At 42.9% G+C, this 26,085-nt stretch overlaps 1 protein-coding gene across 2 annotated transcripts in view; it reads right to left on the reverse strand.

The window, feature by feature from the left end:
- Positions 1–2,319: 2,319 nt before the first annotated feature.
- Utp4 (UTP4 small subunit processome component) overlaps positions 2,320–26,085 on the reverse strand; it is a 34,409-nt gene continuing 10,643 nt past the window's right edge. Inside the window, exons 6-17 of one of the 2 annotated variants that reach the window (XM_045155648.1) lie at positions 23,411–23,622; positions 21,603–21,774; positions 21,407–21,498; positions 18,302–18,398; positions 18,137–18,201; positions 15,740–15,862; positions 14,201–14,357; positions 11,440–11,546; positions 9,612–9,707; positions 8,034–8,219; positions 3,058–3,168; positions 2,320–2,523 (exon numbers count right to left, since the gene is read on the reverse strand). In XM_045155648.1, the coding sequence (XP_045011583.1) occupies positions 2,407–2,523; positions 3,058–3,168; positions 8,034–8,219; positions 9,612–9,707; positions 11,440–11,546; positions 14,201–14,357; positions 15,740–15,862; positions 18,137–18,201; positions 18,302–18,398; positions 21,407–21,498; positions 21,603–21,774; positions 23,411–23,622 (1,535 nt within the window). In that variant the 3' untranslated portion in view covers positions 2,320–2,406. The remainder of the gene's footprint in view (positions 2,524–3,057; positions 3,169–8,033; positions 8,220–9,611; positions 9,708–11,439; positions 11,547–14,200; positions 14,358–15,739; positions 15,863–18,136; positions 18,202–18,301; positions 18,399–21,406; positions 21,499–21,602; positions 21,775–23,410; positions 23,623–26,085) is intronic. The other variant, XM_045155649.1, reaches the window with a different exon arrangement.

Raw genomic sequence — 26,085 nt, forward strand, 5'->3', positions numbered from 1 at the left:
AATTGCTTTTCACTTTCAGAAGTTCTACTTCACTGAGATGATCTGTGAGCCTTCTCTGTCAAAAATATATCCTCTACAGTCCATGAGGTTTTAAGACACGGCTGGGTGGACCGGAAGTATAATCCAGTGATATAACTTGCTTACTTACTCAAAGCATTCAAGAGTGAGGTTCAATACCCAGAGCCCCTCCCCCCCCAAAAAGGCTAAGTAACCAGGTCATAAACTAGCTTAGTTACAAGGATTCCCTTGAATTGATAACTCTACAGCCACTGAGAAGTGATTCAACAGTGACTTCAACTTTCTTTTTTTGAGGCAAGCCCAACAGACTGACTTTTAAAATAAAAGTATTTATTTATTTGAGAGTGACAGACAGGCAGAGAGAGAATGGGCGAGCCAGGGCCTCCAGCCACTGTAAAAGAACTCCAGATGTATGTGCCCCATTGTGCATCTGGCTAACATGGGTCCTGAGCCTCGAACCGGGGTCCTTAGGCTCCACAGGCAAGCACTTAACCACTAAGCCATCTCTCCAGCCCCAGACTGACCTTTTTACATGAGAGTGAGAAAGAATGAATTGACGTGCCAGGACCTCCGGCCACTGTAATCGGACTGTAGACATGTACACTCCTTATGTGCATGTATGACCTTGCACACTTGCATTACCTTTTGCATCTGGCTTATGTGGGACCTGGAGAGTTGAACATGGATTCTTGGGCTTTGCAGACAAGTGTCTTAACTGTTAAGCCTTCTCTCCATCCCTTGAACTTTAGATATAACCAGAAAGACTCAAAATAACCAGGGATGGTGGTGTACACCTTTAGTCTCAGTTCCTTGAACTCACAGCAATCTTCCTACATCTGCCTCCCAAGTGCTGGGATTAAAGGCGTGCACTACCATGCCTGGCTGAAAAACATTTTTTTTGAGGTCAGGACCGTTTATCCTGCTGAAATAAATCAATAGTCCCAGTCTAATGCAGACTGGGCACCTGCCTCATTTACATTAGGAAGTTTATTCAAGAAAGGATTCAAGGGCTAGAAGGATGGCTTAGCGGTTAAGGCGTTTGCCTGCAAACCTAAAGGGACCCAGGTCCGATTCCCCAGGACCCATATTAGCCAGATGCACGAAGGGGCGCATGTGTCAGGAGTTTATTTGCAGTGGCTGGAGGCCCTGGCATGCCCATTCTCTCCTCTTTCTCTCTGTCAAATAAACTAAAAATAAATTTTTTAAAAAGGATTCAACACAGATGACCTAAGAAGTGGCAGCTACGCTTACATCACTCCTTGTACTCTAAGACCTAACAGGTAGAGCAGAGAAAGGGTAACCAGTGAGAATAGTGTTGCGTACGTTACTTCTAATCAAACCTGAAATACACCATCCTTCCTTCATCATGAACGAATGACTGAGTTCTGCAAGGCTCTCTTCTAACCTCAGTTAACTCTCTTCCCACAAATCTGCTTTAAATTTTCATTTTCTTTTCCCATTGCAGAAGGGGGGGTGGGAATTCATCTTAGCAAAATGTTTTCTACCAGCATTGTATATGATGTCATCATAACACATGTACTTTTCTGCTCATACCTCAGAACTCCCACCACCATACAAAACCACATATACTGGGTTTCCACAGAAGGCAACAAAATACATCCACTGAGATGGGAAAGAAATCTATCTCCTGGGTTCAGGTTAACTACTGTTCTTCATGTTCTAATTTAAAGATCTCATTAACACTAGTCAGTCGAGAGCACTCAAGGGAATAACAATGTCAAAACAGGTGACATATATGGTGGGCTATCAGTTCTCCATCTCCACTCCTACTCCCTAACAAAACCTCCCTGCCCAGTGTTTCCTTATCTTCTGAAAGTGGCATATGATAGGTGAAAAGACTGGTAATAGCATGCAGTCTACCTCTGAACTACACCCATTTAACAACTGCCAAAGGCACCTATTTTTCAAATGGAGCACTCCCTTATGAAGTTGCAGTTGAATGACTTCCTTGAACTGTAAGGCTGATTTTGGCGGTTAGTGGTGAGGCTGTAAGTGATTAGTTCCTGCCCTATGTGGGGCTGGTGCCCATGACTGGTAGAGAGTGAAGCCTCATCCCTCTGAAGCTACACCACCAACAAGCCAACAGAGGTCACATATCATCTTTTTCCCCCCCCCGCATAGACAGGATCTTGAAAAAGCAGGATAAGTTTGTAGCTAGTAAGAGTATTATTGCAACTTACAAATACCTTGGAGTTTATAGAGACCTTCCCTTCTCATTCATCCAGACCAAGAAAATTATTGCTGATTAGTCTGGAAAATAACATTTATAATGACTACTCCTAAAGAATAACTTTTTTATTATCATGATTAGGAGGAAAGAAAATCCAGGGAAGACAGTTCAAAGATGGACACAGGCAGTGCCCAGTTTTAAGTTCCAAATTTCTTCTTTTTGATAGGTGGTGGGAGCTGAGCAATAATGTCATCTAGAGGCCGTTCAACTGCCACGAGTGTCCTTTCATCCAAAAGATCCATGAAGAGTAAGGGCTGCAGAGAGATGAGAGTGATAACACCAGGAGTTATTCTCCAGCACCAATTCTGAGCAAGTAAAGTTAAAAGAATAGCTCTATTTGAGCTCAAGGAAGCTAAATCCTCAACAGTTTGGGTGAAAAGGTTGTGAGCTTTTAACAATTCATTCATAAGGAGTAAAGAGTATGACTCTGGAAATTCTGAGTTGGACCAGTTGGTATCATGATCTTAATAAGAAAAAAAACTATTAAATTCGATGACTTCCATTTGCTTGAAATTTATATTGTGAAACAGTCTCCAATTATGTAAGTTACATCGCATAGTGTTCTAATAACAAAGACCTCCAGATGAGCACCAACATCAGCTCTCAATGCAAATACATTTCATATGAAGAACGAGGCATTTGCCCCCAACCTACTGAGTTAAGAGCAGCGAGATACAATGACAAGGTAAAGACAATTCCAAAAAGGCTACCCATCTCCCCCAAGCCAGGGTCTCTAAGTGTAAAGTTGTTTCATTTTAATAGTATAACAGAAAAAAAAAAAATTTTACCTTATATATTTTAGAAATTTTAAAAGCATGGGCGGTGCGCCTCAGGACGACATCTGATTCATTTGTTGGAGGAAGCGGATTGTAGAGAACAGTTTTGTCATTTGGAAGGGGCTAAAAAGACAAAGATATAACATGCATCTATAATATGCATCTAAGAGTCCACTGGGCTATATACTCAGGTTTATTTTTATTTCCGGCTGGCTTTAAACTCATTCAATAGCTTAAACAGGTCTTGAACTTGGGTTCTCAACCTCCCAAGTAATTATTCTTTTTTGAAAATTATTATTATTTTATTTTTACTTTTTGTTTAGTCCCCCCCCCCCCCCAAGGTTGAATCTCATTCTAGCCCAGGCTGACCTGGAATTCACCATTGTCATCTCAGGGTGGCCTTGAACTCATGCAATCCTACTTCCGCCTCCCAAAAGTGCTGGGATTATTATTATTATTTTTATCTTTTTTGGTTTCTCAAAGTAGAGTCTCACACTAGTCCAGGCTGACCTGGAATTCACTATGTAGTCTCAGGGTGGCCTTGAACTCACAGCGATCCTCTGCCTCCTGAGTGCTGGGATTAAAGGCGTACCACCACACCCAGCTTAAATATTTTTAAATTTTTATTTATGTGAAAGAAGCAGATACACACACACACACAGAGGGGGGGGGGAGAGGGAGGGGAAGGGAGAGAGAGAGAGAGGGAGGGGGAGGGAGAGAGGGAGAGAGAGAGAGAGAGAGAGGGAGAAAATGAATAAGCATGCCAGGGCCTTAGGCCACTGGTACTGGGGAATTGAGCCTAGGTCCTCAAGACTTTGTAGGCAAGAACCTTAACCACTAAGCCACTTCCTCAGCCCCCAAGTAGTTACTCTTAACAACTGACCCACTTCTGTCACTTTGTACTATGCATTTATGTAAAACAGTTTTCAGTATTGAGATTAAAAAATTAAAATATCAGGGGCTGGGGAGCTGGCTCAGTGGTTAAAGGCACTTGCTCATGAAGCATACTAACCTGGAGTTCAATTCCCCAGCCAACCATATATGTCATACTCAAAAGTGGCACAAGCATCTGATGTGCCCACCCCCCCCCAAACATCCCTATATACATAATACATACCTAAATGTTCACAAGATCAGTGCCAAGTGTGGTGACAAATGGTTGTAATCCCAGCACTTAGAGGGCAGAGGCAGGAGAATGTTTACATGTCTAAGGCTAGCCTGGACTACATAGTTTCAGGTTAGCCATGGGTAAGTGAGATTCTGTTTCAAAAAGCCAAAATTCCCAGCCTTCAGGAGGTAGAGGCAAGATGATTAGGAGTTTAAACCCAGCCTAGGTTACATGAAATCCAGTTTCAAAAAACTAACAAGAGGGCTGGAAAGATGGCTTACTGGTGAAGGTGCTTGCTTGAGAAGCCTAAAGAACCAGGTTCCATTCCCCAGTAACCACGTAAGCCAGATAACATGGTGGTGCATGTGTCTGGAGTTCATTTACAGTGGCTAGAGGCCCTGGAACACCTATTCTCTCTCTCTCTCTTCCAAATCAATCAATAAATAAATAAAATTGAAAAGATCGCTGAGAGTTCAAATCCAGACTGAGACTACATATTGGATTCAAGGTCAGCCTGAGCCACAGTGAGACCCTACCATGAAAACCAAAACCAAATAAAACAGACTAGCAGCTTATGTTAAGTAGTCATTATTATTAGCATTCAAATTTCACTTTGTCTAATAAACAGAAAAATTATATGTATAGCAAAATACTTTTATTTTTGTTTTGTTTGTTTTTCAAGAAACGGTCTCACTCTAAAGAACCCAGGCTGACCTGGAACTCACTCCACAGTCCTAGGTTGGCTTCAAACTCATGGCAATGCTACCTCTGCTCCCAAATGCTGTGATTAAAGGCACGCCTAGCTTTCAAAATAATTTTTTGTGATTACCAGAACATGCTGATTTGTACACCTATCTTATGTATCGATATACTAGAATTCATGTAAAAACTTCTCAGACTAAAGAGGTAACAAGTGGAAAAGCTTAACAATCTCTGCTATAGACCAAAGGACTATATTGGGTTTTCAGGCCAACGCTATCTTCCAACCATCATGCTATAAATCTATTACATCCTTGACTGTCCTGACTTCCGAGAGAGAGCGCTAACACCTTCTGTCCGCATTGTTGGTGGGCAGGATAAAGAAAGGGCTTGGTCAGGCAGGACTTAAGGGCCCTCTGAGGCTTTTGGCCAGTCTTGTAAGACTTTGCCAGAAAGGAACAAATTAGCATGCACAGGAATTCATCCCATAAAAGCGCTGTCCTTTCTAGATGTATGCCAACCATACTACAGGGCAGGCAAAAGTGTGAGGGTGTTCTTAGGCGAGGTTGCTGAAAAAACCACTCCCACTGATGTTACAGACACTCAAGACATGGCTAAGTGAATGATACTTCATCTTTAGCTTCCCAGGGAACTAGCTCTGCCCAGTACAGGACGTGACGGACTTAGCACTAGGGCTTGGGAGAAAGCCATCTGGACTGAGTTTCAGAGAGGCAAGTGAGTGAGTGGGAGGGGCTCTTCCTTTACCACTCAGCTCACAGAAGGCACTTGTCAGCCAGCTCTGCTTCCCACACCTCCAGGGCACAGGGCTCATGAGATGAGTTTCAGTGACACGTCCGTGTGCATACCTCCTCTAAAGCCATCTGCTTCATGACCCACGCACTGGTACCCTCACTTTCACAGATCTACTGAAGCAGCCTGTGTTGTTTTAATCTAAACCCAAAGTGCAATACAGACAAGCATGTGGCTCATGAGACTCCTAAGGAGAAAAAAAAAAAAAAAGGCCCTGTCCCAAAAAGACACGTACATTTGGGGAGAATCAAAATAGGAGCTGGCAACTCAAACTGAAGAAAACACATATGTCCCCAACTAAATCATGAAGGGTGGACTTTTTTTTTTTTATTTAATTTATTTATTTGAGAGCGACAGACACAGAGAGAAAGACAGATAGAGGGAGAGAGAGACAATGGGTGCGCCAGGGCTTCTAGCCTCTGCAAACGAACTCCAGACGCGTGCGCCCCCTTGTGCATCTGGCTAATGTGGGACCTGGAGAACCGAGCCTCGAACCGGGGTCCTTAGGCTTCACAGGCAAGCACTTAACCGCTAAGCCATCTCTCCAGCCCAAGGGTGGACTTTTCATAAAACACGAAGCTCAATTCCTCAAGCTTGTAATATCTTCAGGTATGAGCACAGTACTCAAAATGTCAGCCTGTCTCTCTTTTTTATTTTTTTTCCAGGTAGGGTCTCACTCTAGACCAGACTGACCTGAAAGTGACTCTGTAGTCCCAGGCTGTCCTCCAACTCACAGTGATCCTCCCATCTCTGCCTCCTGAGTTCTGATATTAAAAGCATGCTCCAACACATGTAGCCCAGCTGCCTTTTTTAATGACCTGTTTTGGGGGCCTAATTCTGGATCTTCTTTATTTACATATAGAATATATGAGAGGGGAATGGAGGGAGGAAGGGAAGGAGAGTGAAAGTGAAGGAATGAACGGGCCCGCCAGGACTTGCTGCCATTACAAATAAACTCCAGACATATGTGTTTCTTTGTCCATCTGGCTTTAGGTGGGTACTAGGGAATCAAACTTGGGCCAGCAGGGTTTATAAGCAAGTGCCTCCTTTAACCACTAAGCTCAGTAGCTTGTGTATTTTTTTTTCTCCTTTTCTTTTCTGAGGTAGGGTCTCATTCTATCCCAGGCTGACCTGAAATTACAATGTAGTCTCAGGTAGGTTGGCCTCAAACTCAGTGATCCTCCTACCTTTGCCTCCCAAGCGCTGAGATTAAAGGCATGCCAGCCCAAAGATTTAAAAATTTTTTTTTTATTTTAGAAAGATACAGGTAGATGGGGCGGAGAGATGGTTTAGTAGTTAAACACTTGCCTGTGAAGCCTAAGGATCCCAGTTTGAGGCCTGATTCCCCAGGACCCACGTTAGCTAGATGCACAAGGGGGTGCACATGTCTGGAGTTTGTTTGCAGTGGCTGGAGGCCCTGGCAGCCCATTCCCTTTCTGCCTTTTTCTCTCTCTGTCTCTCTCAAATAATTAAATAAAAATAAACAAAAATATATAAAAGAATTAATCACTGTCCTTAAAAAAAAAAAAGATACAGATAGAGAAATAAGAGGAAGAGGGAGAGAATTAGCATGCCAGGGCCTCAGTCACTGCAATTGAACTCTAGATGCGTGCACCACCAGGTGGGCATGTGCAACCTTGTACTTGTGAGTCTGGCTTACACGGGATCTGGAGAGTTGAACATGAGTCCTTAGGCTTCACAGGCAAATGCTTTAGCCACTAAGCCATCTCTCCAGCCCTAAATAAAATATTAAAAAAGGGGCTGAAAAGATGGTTTAGTGGTTAAGGTGATTGCCTACAAAACCTAAGGACCCAGGTTTGATTCCCCAGTACTCATATAAGCCAGATGCACAATGTGGTGCATGTGTGTGGAGTCTGTTTGCAGTGGCTAGATGCCCTGGCGTGCCCATTGCCTCTCTTCTGCATCTGGCTTAGACAGGAACTGGGGAATCAAACCTGGGGACTATACTTTGCAGGCAAGTGCCTTAACTGCTAGGCCACCTACCTCACCAGCCTCTACTTAAAGATTTAAAGGTCACACACCTATAATTTCAGCAGCACTCACGATGCAGAGGCAAAAGGATTGCTACAAGTTTAAAACCAGAGTAGTCCATACAGAGTTCTAGGCTAGCCAGAGTTATATAGCTTCAACAAAAAAGTAAAGGGACTGGGAAAGATGGCCCAGCAGTTAAAGGTACTTGCTTGTACAGCTTGCCTGCCTGGGTTCCATTCTCAAGTTGCTCATTTAGGTCACATGCAAAACTTGGAACAAGCATCTGGTGTTCTTTTGCAGCAGCGTAACACCCCAGCAACAAAAACGATTTCCAAGTAAAGATCCACTGAGGTGCTAGTCTTCACTAGTCTTCACTCACCAATGACTTGTCAATGATGCAGAACATATAGGTATCATGGAGGAGGATGTGCATTGGTCTCTTGGGATGAAAACTAATGTGTGTGATGGGAGTATCCCTCTGTAGCCACAAGTGGTGAAACCCCTGCTTCTGGACAGTCCGGCTCCATTCTGTATACTGCTTCTCTGGGATGCTGAACTCAAATAACTGGGAAGAGATATAAGAGAAAGTGCAGTGTATTCCTATGAAGTTCAGAGGATCTTGTTCATTTTTTGGTTTTAGCCTTCTTTTCTTCACACAAAATATCTAAGCAAACCTTGACTGTAATCATATTCAGACTTACATTTTCCCACCACTTTCTTTTTCCCCTTAAAAAAGCTTTAGGGGCTGGAGAGATGGCTTAGAGCTTAAGTGCTTGCCTATGAAGCCTAAGACCCTGGTTTGAGGCTTGATTCCCCAGTACCCATGTAAGCCAGATGCGCAAGGTAGCACATGCATCTGGAGTTCATTTACAGTGGCTGGAGGCACCGGTGAGCCCATTCTCTCTCTCTCGCTTGCTTTGCAGGCAAATGCCTTAACCGCTAAGCCATTTCCCCAGCCCCCATTCTCTCTCTTTGTGTCACTGTCAAAACAAACATACAAACAAACAAACAAACAAGCTTCAGCCAGACATGGTGGTATATGCTTTTAATCCCAGCACTCAGGAGGCAGAGGTAGGCAGGTCAGCCTGGGCTACATCAAGATCTTACCTCAAAAAAACCAAAATGAAGGAAATAGAAAATAAACACTAAAAAAAAAAGGGGCGGGGGACGTTTCTATATCTGCAAAAATGCAAGTGAACTATGCTTTTTATCTTTGGTTTTTTTGAGATAAGGTCTCACTCTAGCCCAGGCTGACCTGGAATTCACGATGTAGACTCAGGTGGCCTCAAACTCATGGTGATCCATCCTCCTACCTCTGCCTCTCAAGTGCTGGGATTATAGCCATGCGCTACCACACCTGGCATTCTTTTTGTTGTTTTTGAGATACGGTCTCATTAGCCAAGAACTATATATGCATATTAATATTTTATTTACTAGAGAAAGAAGCAACACATTTAGAGAGAATTGGTGTGCCAGGGCCCCTAGCCACTGCAAAAGAATCGCAGACACATACATTACCTTGTGCATCTGGCTTTATGTGGATACTGAGGACTCAAACCTGGGCCCTTTGGCTTTGCATGCAAATGCCTTAACCACTGAGGAATATCTCCAGCCCCATACATTCCTTTATGGTCACTTTGTTGACTCAAAACTTTATTCCATCCCACATTGTTTAGTGGCTTAGCCTGTATCATTGCTAGTCTAATTTAGTGAAGTGCTTCTAAATTCTTTCACCATCCTGTGCTTCCTGCATCTAGAATTGCAGTAATTCAACATGTAGACTATCCTATCAAACCTCTGATGAAAATGGGCTATGCAAAGAAGTTTCATTTAACACAGCAGAAAACTCTCCACCTCTAGCATTTTCAATAGAAAGTTCCTTTAAATTGTTCATCATTTCAACTGCTGGTTTCCTATCCAATGGGTGGGGATTATAAAGAACTGAAATTTTTCTTACCTGCTGGTCAGAGTGAGCGATGACAAGGTTGTTGGTATTGGGGGCGATGGCAAGAGCAGTCACTGGAAAATTGTAAGCAGGTACTGTGCAATGAAGCTGGGAAAAAGATAACAGGAGCAACAGATAAATTTATAGGACACCTTCCCTCAAGAAAGGCTGGATGAGAGGCAGGGAAAATGGCTTCACATTGCTTTTCAAGCATGAGGACCTGAGTTTAATCCCAGAGTACCCATGTGAAAAGCTGGGCATAGCTTTGGATGCCTGTAACGCCAGCACTGGGGGTGACAGTGGGGGACAGAGACAGAAGCATCATTGGGACTCCCTGGTCGGTCAGTCAAACAGAAATACTGCGAACTCAGATTCTGTGAATACTTTGTCATAGGAGAAATAAGGCAGAAAAGAAATAGATGACACCCAATGTCCTTCTCTGGCCTCTGCACATGTGTGCATGGGCATATATAGCTGAACATACACATGCAACAACACATAACCAAATAAAACAAGTGGGCATGGAGGAGACGCCTTTAATTCCAGCACTTGAGAAGCTGAGGTAGGAGGATCATCATGAGTTTGAGGCAAGCCTGAGACTACATAGTGAATTTCAGGTCAGCCTGGACTACAGTGAAACCCTATCTTGAAAAAAAAAAAAAAAGGCTGGATAATATAGGTTAGTGGTTTTATCACTGTTGTTTCTTGTGCTAGGGACTGAACTTGGGGTCTTATGCTAAGCAAGGCCCCTGCCACTGTGCTAAAGGCTCAGCCCCAAGTCAGTTTTATGCATTCATGAATGTTATGTATGTGTAACATGCATGCAAGAAAGTGTGTGGGTACACCAGGGTCTCTTGCCACGGAAAATCAACTTCAGACTCAGCGCTACTTTGTGCATCTGGTTTTACACAGGTTCTGGGGAACTGAACTGGGGCCTTCAGCAAGAGCCTGTAATAGCTACATCATCTCTCCAGGTCGGTTGTTTGGTTATGTTCATACTAGGTTTTGAGCATTTTAACCTAATTTTTAATGATAAAGATTTTGAAGGATCACATGATACAGTATATGACTGATAGTACTATTAATCATCAGTCCAAAGAATTTCCTCAAATTTTTTTCCTCAATTTTTTTGCTTCTGTTTAATTTACAAAGCTATGCTGAGCTGGGTGTGGTGGTGCACGCCTTTAATCCCAGCAGTCGGGAGGCAGAGGCAGGTGGATTGCTGTTAAGTTCGAGGCCACCCTGAAACTACATGGTGAATTCCAGGTCGCCTGAGCTACAGCGAAACACTACCTCAGAAAACAAAACAACAAAAACTATATAGATTAAAAGACAAGCCATAAAAAGGAAAACTTAGTATCTCCAACTATACACCTGTAGATCTGAATTTCTTCCTTCTCTTAATCCACAAATAACCTGGACGTAGGATTTCCTTTTTCTTTTCAATTTATTATCGCTTTTATGGTAGTGGGGATTGAATCTAGGATCCCCCCCACCCCGCAACGTGCTGGACAAGTACTCTACTACTCTGTCATTCTGTGCGTATGTGTGTGTGTGTGTGTATATACATATATATATCTGTATCCTTAGTCTGGGTGTGAATTCATGGCCCACGAACGCTGAATTTCAAATTTGTGTGCATGAATGATTCCACCTGAAAACATGTGAGCGTAGCTTTGGGATTCTAAAGTAAAACAGAAATCTTAAAATGGGAAAAATTCTTATAATAGGAAAAGGTCTAGTCATTTCTAGGTCATTCTAACCTACGTTGACTCTTGTAAACATGGGATTTGCAGCTTCCTGTATGACTCCAACTGCTGCTATGAAAGTCGACACTCACCTTTAGGCGCTTCAGGTTGAACACGTGAACGCCGGCATCGGTACCTGACGCGGCTAGCCAGTTCCCATCTGGGCTGACTGCTAGAAGACACATGGCCTCCACTGTCCCTGAGGGAAAAGATTATGTCTCTGAATACAGCATCCACAGCCGGGCCTACCCTGAAGATGATGGCAGGGGCCAATGACACACACAATTATAAATCACTGAGAGAATTTGAGAATTTTGTAAATTACTTCCTATTTTTAAATTATTCTTTGTTTGATGAGACTGAGTTGTGATCTTACAGTTTCCAGAGTTCTGAGCAAGAGTGCTTGTCATCATACCTTGCAAACCTTTTCTTTGAGGTAGGGTCTCTCTCTAGCCCAGGCTGACCTGGAATTCACTATGTAGTCTCAGGGTGGTCTTGAACTCACAGCGATCCTCCTACCTCTGTCTCCCAGTGCTGAGACTAAAGGTGTGTGCCACCATGCCCAGTACCTTGCATACTTAAAAAAAAAAAAAAAATTGTAAGCTGGGCATGGTGGCGTACGCCTTTAATCCCAGCACTTGGGAGGCAGAGGTAGGAGGATTGCCGTGAGTTCGAGGCCACCCTGAAACTACAGAGTGAATTCCAGGTCAGCCTGGGATACAGTGAGATCCTACCTCAGAAAAAAAAAATTGAACTCGAGCTTGACCAGTGAACCCTATAATCTTTTTCTTTCTGTTTCTTTCATGGTTGGGGTTACAGGTGATGAGGCACACTTAGGTTTTTACATGGATGCTAGGGATTGAACTCAGGTCCTCACACTAGGGCTGCAAGCAATCTTATTCATCCCTAAGCCGACCTTACACACTTTATTTTTGGCTTTTTGAGATAAGTGTCTCGCTATCTACTCCAAGCTGATGTTGAATTCTCAGGGTGGCCTTGAACTCAGAGCAATCCTCCTACCTCTGTCTCCCAAATGTAGGGATTAAAGGTGTGCTCCACCACACCTGGCTTCACCTTACATACTTTTAAGATGATTAACTATCTCTCATGTGAAGAGAAGCCAGAGATAAAACTAAAGGCACCCCTGGGGCTGGAGAGATGGCTTAGCGGTCAAGCACTTGCCTGTGAAGCCTAAGGACCCCGATTCGAGGCTCGGTTCCCCAGGTCCCACGTTAGCCAGATGCACAAGGGGGCGCACGTGTCTGGAGTTCGTTTACAGAGGCTGGAAGCCCTGGCGCGCCCATTCTCTCTCTCCCTCTACCTGTCTTTCTCTCTGTGTCTGTCGCTCTCAAATAAATAAATAAAAAATTAAAAAAAAAAAAAAAAAAAACATTTTAAAGGCACCCCTGGATCAGGTCTGAGTAAAACAGTAAAGCCTATGCTTTAAGTTAATTGTTTCAGACTCCTTTTTTCTACTAAATGCTTTGAAGTCAAAGACATAGCAGGGCGTGGTGGTGCAGACCTTTAATCCCAGCACTCCAGAGGCAGAGGTAGAAGTAGAAGGATCATTGTGAGTTCAAGGCCACCCTGAGACTAATTCCAAGTTGGCTGACTAGAGTGAAGCCTTACCTCAAAAAAACAAAAAAAGAGATATAGATACAAAAAGCATTTAATAGATTTAAAGCATATATTTGTTTATTAGACACTAAGGGGCATAGATGAAACAACTCTATCACCAAAGGGCTTTCTTTATACCAATTTGCAACATGATGTGGGATGAAAATCAGAAACAATGAAAAAGCTTAATTAACGTTTTTTTTTGCTGGGTGTGGTGGCACACACCTTTAATCCTAGCGCACTTGGGAGACAGACATAGGAGGACTGCAGTGAGTTCAAGGCTACCTTGAGACTACACAGTGAATTCCAGGTCAGCATGAGCTACAGTGAGACCCTGCATAAAAAAAAAAAAAAAACAATTTGCCAGGTGTAGTGGGCTCACGCCTTTTAAAAATCTCAGCATTTGGGAAGCAGAAGTAGAAGATCACTGAGTCCAAGCCCAGCCTGGGACTACAGAGTGAGACCCTACATTCAAAAACACAAAACAATTATAGAATAAATTAAAAAGGTATTCAATACTGTTGCTTTAACATATCTGACTGCTAAATGGTAGGTTTCTCCTGAATGCTTCTGAAGTAATTTTTTCAACACTGAGAGATACAAGAGGTTGATTAAGTCTAAATAACAATGAGGCAGGTGAAGGCCAGGGCCAACACAAAGGCCCAGGAAGTACCCAATTGTCCACGTGTAACTTGATGGGAAGTTAAGTCCTGAACATAAATAAATAAATCAGCAATAGTAAGAACACGAGTCATTAAGGCAAGCTCATGTTCTCAAGAATCGAAGAATGGTCATGATCATCAAAGGACACAGGACTGTACACAAGGACATTTTCATCATATATAAACATCTCATAACCAAAACCCTAACATATCTACAAAATCTCAACATATACACACTGGGAAATATCAGAATATTAAAGGGAGTTACTTCTAGGTGTCAGGATTACTGGTGATTTTTACTTTCTTACTGTGCTAACAGAAGTCCAAGAAGGATGACGAAACTTTTCAAGGAATCAAAAACCTAGTGAGAAAAGAGTAGGTGTGAGGAACATTTTAGATCTCATCGAGTCTTCATCTGCCAAATCCCTCCTCCTACTTTAAATTACAAACATGTGAGTGAGTGTATGTGAAGGGTGGGAAGCGTGTGCAAGCGTCCCTAACACTAAGGTATAAAAGGAAAAATGTCACACTGCGACACAGAATTTCCCCACAAAGACAGTTACCGAATTCCTACCTGACTGAGGCTGGAAAGTATGCAGGTGTTTGAAGCTTCCTTCCAAGAGCTGAATGATATGTAGAGGTCCTTGATTTGATGCCACAAAGAGCTTTGTTGAATCTTCAGAAAATAAAATATGAAGGGCAGAACGAAGGAATGCTGGCATTTTGGAAATCTTTGGATAAACCAATAGTGAAAACCAGTGAGAAAGTAAATTATATAAGCTTATAAATTATATTAACACCTTTTAAATTATATTTTAATATAGTATTTGAATAATAAAAATTATTTAAGGGGCTGGAGAGAGAGCTTAGAAGTTAAGGCGCTAGCCTGTGCAGCCAAAGAACCCAGGTTCGATTCCCCCAGTACCCACACAAACCAGATGCACAAGGTGGTGCATGCATCTGGAGTTAAGTTTGCTATGGCTAGAGGCCCTGGTGTACCCATTCTCTCTATCTGCCTCTCTCTCAAATAAATAAATTGTATCTCTAAGTGAGCCAATTGACAAAGGGAGTAGGACTCTGTCATACCCCCTGCAACCTCTATAGCCTCCTTTCATCCCAATAGTAAATGCTCAATTCCCCACTTAAGGGGCTGGAGAGATGGTTCAGTGGTTAAAGGTGTTTGCTTGCCAAGCCTCATGACCTGAATTTAATTCCTCAGTACCCATCCAGATGTACAGAGTGGCGCATGTGTCTGGAGTTAATCTGCAGTGACTGGAGGCCCTGGTGTACCCATACTCAATTTCTCTCTCTCTTTTCTCAGTCTCTCTCTGCTTATGAAAAAGAACAGACACAGGACTGGAGAGAGATGGTTTAGCAATTAAGGCACTTGCCTGCAAGCCAATGGACCCAGGTTTGATTCCCCAGGACCCTTGTAAGCCAGATGCACAAGGTGGCCTACATGGCTGGAGTTCTTTTGCAGTGGCTAGATGTCTTGACATGCACATTCACTTTCTCTCTACCTGCCTCTTTCCCTCTCTCTCAAGTAAGTAAATAAAAACATTTCTTTCTTTTTTTTTGGTTTTTCGAGGTAGGGTCTCACTTTACTTCTGCCTCCAAGAGTGCTGGAATTAAAGGCATGTACCACCAAGCCCAGCTCAAAAATAAAATATTTTAAAAAGCACAAAAACGGCTGGAGAGATGGCTTAGTGCTTTAGTGCTTGCCTGTGAAGCCTAAGGACCCCAGTTCAAGGCTCAATTCCCCAGGACCCATGTTAGCCAGCACAAGGAGGCATGTGTGTCTGGAGTTCGTTTGCTGTGGCTGGAAGCCCTGGCGCTCCCATTCTCTCTCTCTCTATCACCCTGTCTCTCTCTGTCACTCTCAAATAAATAAATAAAAATGAACAACAACAACAACAAAAGCACAAAGACAATGTTTCTTATTTATCTGTGTGCAGCATTGGAGATCCAGTCCCCGGCTTTGTACAACAGATTGTTCTGTAACACCTATAACCAACTGTTCACTGAGCAAGATTTTTATCTAATTCCTTTCTACTTCAAACGCAAACTCCACACAGTTTCTTCTTGTTTCAACACACACCGGGCTCTCACTTACCCTTTGGAGGCTTATGCTATCTTGTTCATACTTCAGTCGGTAGAGGAAAAAGCGGGATGCTGTTGAATAGGCTATCCAACTTCCACATGGGGAGATACAGCTGCAAATAATGTTCTCAGGGCCCTGAGAACAAAGTGAATATTTGTGTAAAACAACTTTTTTTCTTTTTTAAAGACAAGGCTTCTGTCTCATGGCAACCCCCTTGTCTTAGACACCCAAGTGCTGGGATTACAGGAGAAGTGTTCCATCACAAAGTTGACTAGGACACAAATCTCTGTGGTGTTGGTGTCTACATATACCTCTAGTGCTCCTATGCTGTGTGTAACAGCAGCAGAGGCAAAGAACCTAACTGGTAGAACTTTCATGTTTAAATTCAAGAGCAAGGTCTGCTGATAAATTCAAGAGCAAGGTCTGCTGATATTGTGTGTACCTATCTCGTGTCTTTGAGTAATCCAGGCAGCCTCAATTTGGGAACCGTGAGCAGGGAAGGCATTTAATGCAAAAGCCTGGCAGACAGGTGACTGGGAACATTGGCTTTCAGCTTTGTCTCTAATGACCTGCACTAAAGACCTCTGAGTTAGGGCTGGAGAGCTAAGTTAGTGGTTAAGGCACTTGCCTGTGAACCCAGGTTCGATTCTCTGCTACTCACATAAGCCAGATGCACTAGTTGGCACATGTGTCTGGAGTTCGTTTACAGTGGCTAGATCCCCTGGCATGCCTATTTTCAGTTTCTCTCAAACAAATAATTTAAATAGAGTAAATGAAAAACATGGATATGAAAGGAGAGTTAAAAGTGCAACATACTGTTTAAGTCTTAACTGGACATGGTGGTGCATACCTTTAATCCCAGCACTTGAGGCAGGGGTAGGAGGATAGCTGTGAGTTAGAGGCCACCTTGAGACTACACAGCAAATTCCAGGTCAGCCTGGGCTAAAGCAAGACCCCTACATTGAGGGGGAAAAAAAACTCATGGGGCTGGAGATAGTTTAGTGGTTGGTTAAGGCACTTGCTTGGAAAGCCTAGGGACCCAGATTCAATTCCCCAGTACCTATGTAAAGCCAGATGAAACAACCCCACCAAAAAACAAAACAAAACAAAAAACAGAAGGAAAGTGTGGTAATGCATACTTGTAACCCCAACACTAGGGAGATAAAGGCAGGAAAACACAAGTTCAAGGCCAACCCGGTTAAGAGATCTTGTCTCAAAAAGACATACACATACATATACATGCACAAAAACAAACACCCTCTTGAGCCGAGCATGGTGATACATGCGTTTAATCCCAGCACTTTAGAGACAGAGGTAGGAGGATGGCTGTAAATCGAGGCTAATCTGAGACTACAGAGTGAATTCCACGTCAGCTTGAGCTAGAGTGAGACCCTACCTCGAAAAACCAGAAAATAACAAAAAGCTTTTTTGGGGGTGGGTTGTGGTGGTCCCAAGACAGTGTCTCCCTATGTAGCATAGGTGACCTCAAACTTAAGGCAATCCTCCTGCATTAGTCTCTAGAGTGTTAGGATTTACATGTATGTGTCACCACACATGACCAAAATCATTTCGATATGTTTTGTTGTTTTGAGATAGGGTTTCATGTAGTAGAGGCTGCATGAAAACTCCTGATATAGCCAATGATAGGACTAAACTCCTGAACTTCACCTTCTATCTCCCAGGTGCCAGGATTATAGGCATATGCCACCAGCACACAAGGCTAGAACAAAGTGTTTTTTTTGTTGTTGTTTGTTTTTTGTTTTTCAACATAGGGTCTTGTTCTAGATGTAGTCTCAGGCTGTCCTCAAACTCACAGAGATGCTCCTACCTCAGCTTTCCAGGTGCTGGGATTAAAGGTGAGCACCACCATGCCTAGCAGAACAAATTAAAAAAGAAAAAAATATATATTTATATAGGCAGGCTCGAGAGATGGCCCAGTGGTTAAGGCACTTGCCTTCAGAGTCTAAGGATCCAGGTTAAATTTCCCTGTAACCACATAGGACAGATGCACAAGGTGACACATGCATTTGGAGTTCCTTTGCAGTGGCTAGAGACTCTAACATGCCCATTCTCTCTCTCTCTCAAATAAATAAAATATATATTTTAAAAAAGATACAAGCAGTTTGTATGGTAGTTTTCCCCCGCAAAACATAAGAAACTGCTGGAAGTATTTATCTTTGGAGAGAGGTCTGGGTGAAGATGCGTATTAGGTTTAATTATACAACCTTTGTAATAGCTGAATTAATAAATAAAAGCTATTTTCATAATAGTTGCTGAATGTTCAACTGGCATGTTACTGGTAACATAGTCCTTCAAATAGCTTAGGATATAATTTATGTAATCTTCAAAATTCAGAATGAAGAAAATTCTCTGGATTTTAGAGCCTGAACACATAGTAATCTTCCTTACCTTTGTCTTGAGGTGCAATAAGTGATCTGCATTCTTAGAAAGTGGAAGTGTATCCCCATTCTTGCCTAAAACAAGAAACTTGCCTGAGTTGTTTATCAAAGTACATTTTTTTCTTCTAAAACCTCACTCCAGTAAATTGGTCTAACAGTAACTTTGTAAGTGTACCTGTTGCAACTGTGGATCCCAGCCGCCAGAGTTCCAAGTGATGAGCAAACTGGAAGAGGAGAAGCTGTCTCTTTTTAGAACAGGAAATGAGACGCCGCTGCATCCAAGAATTGAAAAGTTATAAATAGTCCAGGGTTATCTACTGCCTCAGTACCAGATGCAGCAGCACCACATCATATATTTTTTTAAAGTGTTGAAATCCATTTACTTGATACACATTTTCTGAGTCTGTACCATAGGCTAGGCAATGTCCAAGGACAGAACATCATGGTAATGAAAAACAGCCTCTAATCTCACAAGCTTCTAAAGAGGTAACAGACTAGGCAATCATGCCAGTGTGCTGAAAGATTTAACACAGCTAGCACAGTATGGGAAAAAAACAGGACATCTAACCCAGCCTTGTAGGGGCAAAGATAGGATCACATGATGTCCACTGGCAAAGCCTTGTCAAGCAAGGGCAGGGCAGAATGGTCTAAGGAGAGCAAGGTCATATGAAGCACCTCAAAGGTAAAAGAGCAATGAGGAAACAGAATGGCAAGACTGAGTGAGGCAGGGACTACAAGAGTGTGAGACGGACTTGTCTAAGATCACCTACCTTGAAAAACCAAAAAAAGAAAAAAGAAAATGGCCAGGCGTGGTGGTGTACACCTTTAATCCCAGCACTTGGGAGGCAGAGATAGGAGGATCACAATGAATGTGAGGTCGCCCCTACACTACACAGCGAATTCCAGGTCAGCCTGGGCTAGAGAGCAAGACCCAACCTAAAAAAAAAAAAAAAAAAAAAAATCAAAATCAAACATATCAATGGAAGCCAGGTATGGTGGTGTACACCTGTAATCCCAATACTTAGGAGGCAGAGATAGGAAGAGTGGTGCGAGTTCAAGGCCAGCCTGGGATTACAGAATGAGTTCCTGGTCATCCTGGGCCAGAGTGAGACACTACCTTGGGGGAGGGGAAATCAATAAAGACAGAGGGAGGTATAGCCATCTCTCCAGCCCCCCATTCTTTTAAGTTCAAAACTAGGAAGCTGGGTGTGGTGGCGCATGCCTTTAATCCCAGCATTCGGGAGGCAGAGGTAGGAGGATCACCATGAGTTCGAGGCTACCCTGAGACTCCATAGTAAATTCCAGGTCAGCCTGGGCTAGAGTGAGACCCTACCTTGAAAAACAACAAAACAAAACAAAACAAAACAAAACACAAAATTAGGGCTGGGCATGGTGGTGCACACCTTTAATCCCAACAACACTCGGAGGTAGAGGTAAGACAATCACCATGAATTCCAGGTCAGCCTGGACTAGAATGAGATCCTACCTCAAAAAAAAAAAAAAAAAAAAAAAAAAAATTCAGTTACTTGATTATACTCTATAAACCAGGAAAAATAGTCCATTACCATTTAATTTTTGGGACTAGTGGATGGTTCCTTTTTAGATTCTTTTTGTATTTTTTAGTGTAAAGATAATTATAGAACACTAAATAGCAACAAGTAGCGTTCTTAAAGAATTTAATAAGAATTTTAACATAATAAACCTAAATTCTTCTTTTCCTAAAAGAAAAAAAAAAAGTCAGTGGAGAATAGGCTAGAAAGACACAAATAGAAATAAAAGATCTTTATGGAAGCTACTGCAAAGAAATCCAGATCAGAAAAGACAATGATCCAAACTAGGACAATGGTAACACAAAAATAATGATTCAGGAGATAATGAAGACTAGGTCCAACGTCATCAAACCATACACATTAAATATGTGGTTTCTGCATAAGCATATTGTGATAATGAGGTAAATGCAGTTAGGTTAGCTGTGAATGCAATATAAAAGCAGATGTGGGGGGCAGTAGCTACTCACTTATGGGAAAGCTACCACTAACCTGAAAAGGAACACTGAAACCTGAGTTCCTCACTTGGACTGACAGAGCCCATCCTTAAAAACAACTACCCAGAAGACTACATGTGCTTGGGCTGCAAGGCCCCTGAGAAATCCTGCTGGAGCTGAGCTGAGAAGCTCCTTCATGTAGACCAGCTGAAAGTAAGCTAGAAAAAGCTATGGTGCATGTAGCTCCATGGGAGAGAAAGGTCACCAGTGGAGATAAACACCAGTGAACTCTGCAAGCTTTTATTTGTCCACCCAGGCCAAATGAGCCAGCGGGTGCAATAGTGGCACATCTGTTATGGGGGAAACCAACTGCTCTCTAATTGGACTGGAGGCCTGTTCCATGGGAAGGAAATACATCCCTGATACTGAAAACCTACAACAGAGGTAGTAATGAACCCTAGGGGTATTAACACCTGCTGGTGTCTGGCTAAACGTAGATACTATGCTCACCAAACTGCCTGGTAAGTACTTTTCTTAATGTTCATACTCATATATTAATGCTACTCTCACTTTTGGTTAGAAAAGCTTCTCTTTTGAGATGGTGGTGACTTCATAGTGCTAAGTGACAGACTAACACTAACATCTCTATCACACCTTTCAAGGCTCAGGGTCCATTGTGGAAGAGGTGGAAGGAAAAATGTAAAAGCCAAAGGAAGGGTAGGACTCCTTATAGTGCAGAAAATGGCTTGGATAACCATGACCTCACAGTGCCTGACACTACCTACACAAGACCATCATAACAGGAGAACATAATGACATTAAAACAAAAGAGACGATAAAGAGGAAGGGGATCTGATGGAGAGTAGAGTTGCAAAGGGGAAAGTGGGAGGGGGGATTACCATGGATTTTGTCCACAACTATGGAAGCTGTCACCAACAAAACTAGCCAAATGCCCACAAAGCACAATTATTTGGAAAAGAGAATTAGTTCACAATAAAACATAGTAGGAAAGATTCTAAAAAAAACCCACTTGACCCCTAAATTAGCTTTGTAGAAAGCTTGGCTCAGAAAGGAATGAAGGATGTGTGTGGTGGTGCACACCTTTAATTCCAGCACTTGGGAGGCAGACATAGGAGGATCGCCATGAATTCAAGGCCACCCTGAGCTAGAGTGAGACCCTACCTCAAAAAGCCAAATTAAGAAAGAAAGGAATGAAGATTATAATAGAAAATGAGCTCTGTTCAGAGTCTTGTGGAATGGGGAGACCAGGGGACCCCAATGGTAGGTGATACTTACATGGGGAAAGGTGATTTTTCGCAGAGCAGCATCATAATTCTTTACTTCCACCTTCTCCATGAGAGGACGAATGACTAAGTGGGTGTCAGTGCCTGAAGCAAGGGGTAGAGAAGCAACACAGAATAAGTCCTGTCTGAAAAGAAAATACCCAGCGCTGGGCAGAAGAAAGCAGCAGCCTGGCCGGGGGAGGACCCACCTCCAGATATGAGAGCTGTTGGGCTGTGGGCCACGGCGCGCACGTCGTGAGTGTGGTGTTGGAATGGTTTTGTCCGCACCCACTGCTTCTCACTGCTGTTAGAATTCATGGAGACCAGCTGAAAATGGAATACTGTGCCCTCAGCTGTTCCCACCACGAAACTATCTTCTTGCTGGGAAATTAAGTTATGAATAGATGTCAGTAAAGCAGGTTCCAGAGGGAAAAACATTCCCTGAATTTTTCTGTATGGGAAGCTCAGAAGAAAAACTCAGGCCCCTAGCAAGGTGTGGTGGTGCATACCTTTAGTCCCAGCACTCAGGAGGCAGAGGTAGTAGGATTAACATGAATTCAAGGCCACCCGGAGACTACAAAGTGAATTCCAGGTCAGCATGAGCTAGAGTGAGACCCTACCTGATAACAAACAAACAAAAAAAACTACCCACAAAAAACAACTCATGCCCCAACACAAGAGGGAAGGACCCCAGGGTTATTTCCTTCAGGAAGCTAACAATTCCATCAGAGAAGTGGCTTTAGACAAAAGCAGGTAGCAATGCGCCCCCTGCTGACAATATTAACAATTTGTATCACCAACTGTTAGGTTTTATAAATGTTTCAATCAATGACAAGTCAGTATGATGTTGGTCCCATAAGAATATAATGGAGGGGTGGAGAGATGGCTTAGCGGTTAAGCGCTTGCCTGTGAAGCCTAAGGACCTCGGTTCAAGGCTCGATTCCCCAGGATCCACGTTAGCCAGATGCCCAAGGGGGCGCACGCGTCTGGAGTTCATTTGCAGCGGCAGGTGGCCCTAGCACACCAATTCTCTCTCTATCTGCCTCTTTCTCTGTCTGTTGCTCTCAAATCAACAAATTAAAAAAAAAAAAAAAACACAAAGCATTATGGAGCTGAACTGTTCCTATTAACTAGTGACATTATAACCTTCAAACAAAATGCAGCTTAAATCATTACCCAAGCCAGGCCCAGAAGCATATGTCTTTAATCCCAGCACTTGGGAGACAAAGGTAGGAGGCCAGCCTGAAGAGATGGAATGGCATAGCAGGGTCTCTTACCACTATAATTGAACTCCAGATGCACAAGCCAGTTTGTGTATCTGACTTTATGTGGGTATTGGGGAATCAAACCCTGGCAGTCAGACTTTGCAAGCAAGCACCTTTAATTGTTGAGCCATCTTCCCGGCCCTGCTAATCTTTTATTTTTATTTTATTTATTAGAGAGACAGAGAGAGGGAGAGAAGGAAAATGGGTGTGCCAGGTCTCCTAGCCACTGCATGAAAACGAACTCCAGACACATGTACCACCATGTGCATCTGGCTTATGTGGGACCTGGAGAATCGAACTTGGATCCTTAGGCTTTGCGGGCAAGTGCCGTAACTGCTAGGCCATCTCTCCAGCCCCCCAATCAATCTTATGAGACAAAATCTCTCACTGAACTTGGAACACATTGATGCAGCTAGTCTAGCTAGCCAGCTTGTCCTGCTAATCTGCCTGACTCAGCCTTGAATGCTGGGAATACAAGTGTGCATGCACCACAGCTCCCAGCATTTATGCGGGTCCTAAGGATCTAAACTCAGGTTTAGAACCTTGGGTGGCAGTACTTACTACTTCCCCAGCCCCCGCCCACACATACAACTATATTATATACTAATATACACGTATATTGCTATATAGTAACCACTATCTCACCTGCCCACCAGTACCCATCTTCTTACCCACAGCAGACTGACAAGAGAAGAGTGCTCAATTACTCCCCAGGCTAGACACCAACTGTGGAATATGGGGACCATACTCACATCAGCAACAGCAATGGACTGCACATCAGCATTTGCAATGAGATGGCTCTTGACAAGCGTCCCAGTAATGGAGTCCCACAGCTGTACTTTCCCAACAGAGTCCACGCTTATGACGGTGCCATCAGACAGGAAGGCCACACCCCATACAATACAAATCCTCTTAGACACACCTAAGTGTTGCCTATCTACGGCCATCTTACGAGTAACACTTCCTGAAAAATAAGAAAAGTACATATGTGGATGGAACTAATTTTAGGTTTAATTTTCAAAAAACTCATGGGCAGTCATGATGTGGTAGGTTAGTTCCAAAACGGGTCCCTAAAAGTGGCAAGATTGAAGTGAGACTGGAAGGGAGAGAGCAAGGACAACAGAAATCCCTTTTGTGGAGGCAAAATGCAAAGAGAAGTGAGACATTCATTTAAAATTGATCCACTGCATGGACATATTACACTTTGCTCTTTTCCAAAACTTCATGCATAAGAAAGAGAGAAAAAGAATCAGCAGTAAAACAAAAAATATTTCTGCCCAGCACTCGGGAGGCAGAGAGGTAGGAGATAGCCACCCAAAGACTACATAGTGAAATCTAGGTCAGTCTAGACTAGAGTAAGACCCTACCTTGAAAAAAAAAAATTTGCAATAACTAGGAAAAAACAAACACTCCAAACTTACAAAAGAAATAAATCATTGTCTTTTGTGCCGAAAGTCTTTTTTAACTGCCTTGCCTGACAACTTAATACTTCAGCCCAGGAAAAATTCACTTGTCTTTACTGTCAAGAAATACACTCGGAGCCGGGTGTGGTGGCACACGCCTTTAATCCCAGCACTCGGGAGGCAGAGGTAGGAGGATTGCCATGAGTTCAAGGCCACCCTGAGATGACAGAGTTAATTCCAGGTCAGCCTGGACCAGAGTGAGACCCTACCTCGAAAAAGCAAAAACAAAATAAAAAAGAAATACACTCGGGCTGGGCGTGGTGACGCACACCTTTAATCCCCAGCACTCAGGAAGCAGAGGTAGAATTGCATAGGATTATGTCGTGAATTCCAGGTCAGCCTAAACTAGAGCAAGACCCATCTGGAAAAAAACAAAAAAAGAAAGAAATACACTCACCCAATCAAAATAATGCAGGATATGAAATGTTACAATCCACGAAAGCCTTACTCTGGACAAACAGGGACAAAACCCTGGGAGTAGTCACTGACTTAGCAGAGCCCTAAATCTAAGATCCAAGTCAGCACTGAGGAAACCCAGAAGCTGCCTGATATGTACATGGAAATCCTCAGGAATTAGGGATCCTACATCCTCTGGAAACACAAGTGAGAATGGGGCTCCAAGAAGGAATCAGCTATAGTAAATTTAAGAAGCTGCTGGATCTTGAGACCTCATCTTCTGACTAAGAATTCAGGTAAGCGCCCAAACTCCATTTCAACAGAAGACTAGAGACTCACTCCTTCAAAGCTGAAGGCCCCAGCACACCCATTTTCTATTTACCTCCTCTCTTTTTCAAAGAAAGAAAAATCTTAACAGGCTGGAGGGATGGCTTAGTGGTTAAGGCGCTAGCCTGCAAAACCAAAGGACCCAGGTTCAATTCCCTAGTACCCATGTAAGCCAGATGCACAAAGTGGCACATATGTCTGGGTTTGTTTGTAGTAGCTTAAGGCCCTGGCATGTCCATTCTCTCTACATGTATGCCTCTTCTCTCTCTCTCTCAAATAAATAAAATAATTAAAAATTAAAAAAAAAAAAGAAGAAGAACCTTAAGTACTACTGGGGAAGGGGGAAACAATGTGTGGAGGGGGAAAAAAAATTCAAGTGAAAATCGCTAAAGTCAAGAACACCAATTTTTCTTTTCCTCAGAATGCTAATAGCCTGGTCTACATTTACGAGGGAGAAAACCTTTCTGAGGCATGAAGGTGCACAACAGGAGCATAGTGAGTACAAGGCCATGGCTGATCTAATCTAATCCCCAGAACCAAAAAATGATTAATTTCTGAGAACTATAAGTCACATAAAAGAAAAAAAAATCTGGGCATGGTGGTGCACGCCTTTAACCCTAGCATTCAGGAGGCAGAGGTGGGAGGATTGCTGTGAGTACAAGGTCACCCTGAGACTACATAGTGAATTCCAGGACAGCCTGGGCTAAACTGAGACCCTACCTCGAAAAACAAAAAAGGAAAAAAAGAGAAAAGGATAATCTGGGCTGGAGGCATAGTTTAGCAGTTAAGGCATTTGCCTGTGAAGTTTAAGGACCCATGTTCAAATCACTAGCAGCCACACAAGTCTAGAGCTCATTTGCAGTGGTTAGAGGCCCTGCCACACTCTCCTTCCTAAATAAGTAAATGAAAACAAAATCTAAGATCCAACTTCAGAAATTCACCAAACAACCCACTTGTTAAGGCATTTGCCTGCAAAGCCAAAGGACCCTAGTTTGATTCCCTAGGACCCACGTTATTAGCCAGATGCACGAAGGGGTGCAAGCGTATGGAGTTCGTTTACAGTGGCTGGAGGCCCTGGCGCAGCCCATTCTCCCTGTTTCACTGTCAAATAAATAAACAAACAAACAAACAAACAAAAATAAAATATTTTAAAAAAAGAAAAGAGAATATGCTAAAAGTGCTTGGAACACAAACAAATTAAAAACCTCAGATATAGCCTTTAATCCCAGCACTCGAGAGAC

This window comes from Jaculus jaculus, chromosome 1 (genome assembly GCF_020740685.1).
Source record: "Jaculus jaculus isolate mJacJac1 chromosome 1, mJacJac1.mat.Y.cur, whole genome shotgun sequence".
Classification (NCBI taxonomy): Eukaryota; Metazoa; Chordata; class Mammalia; order Rodentia; family Dipodidae; genus Jaculus; species Jaculus jaculus.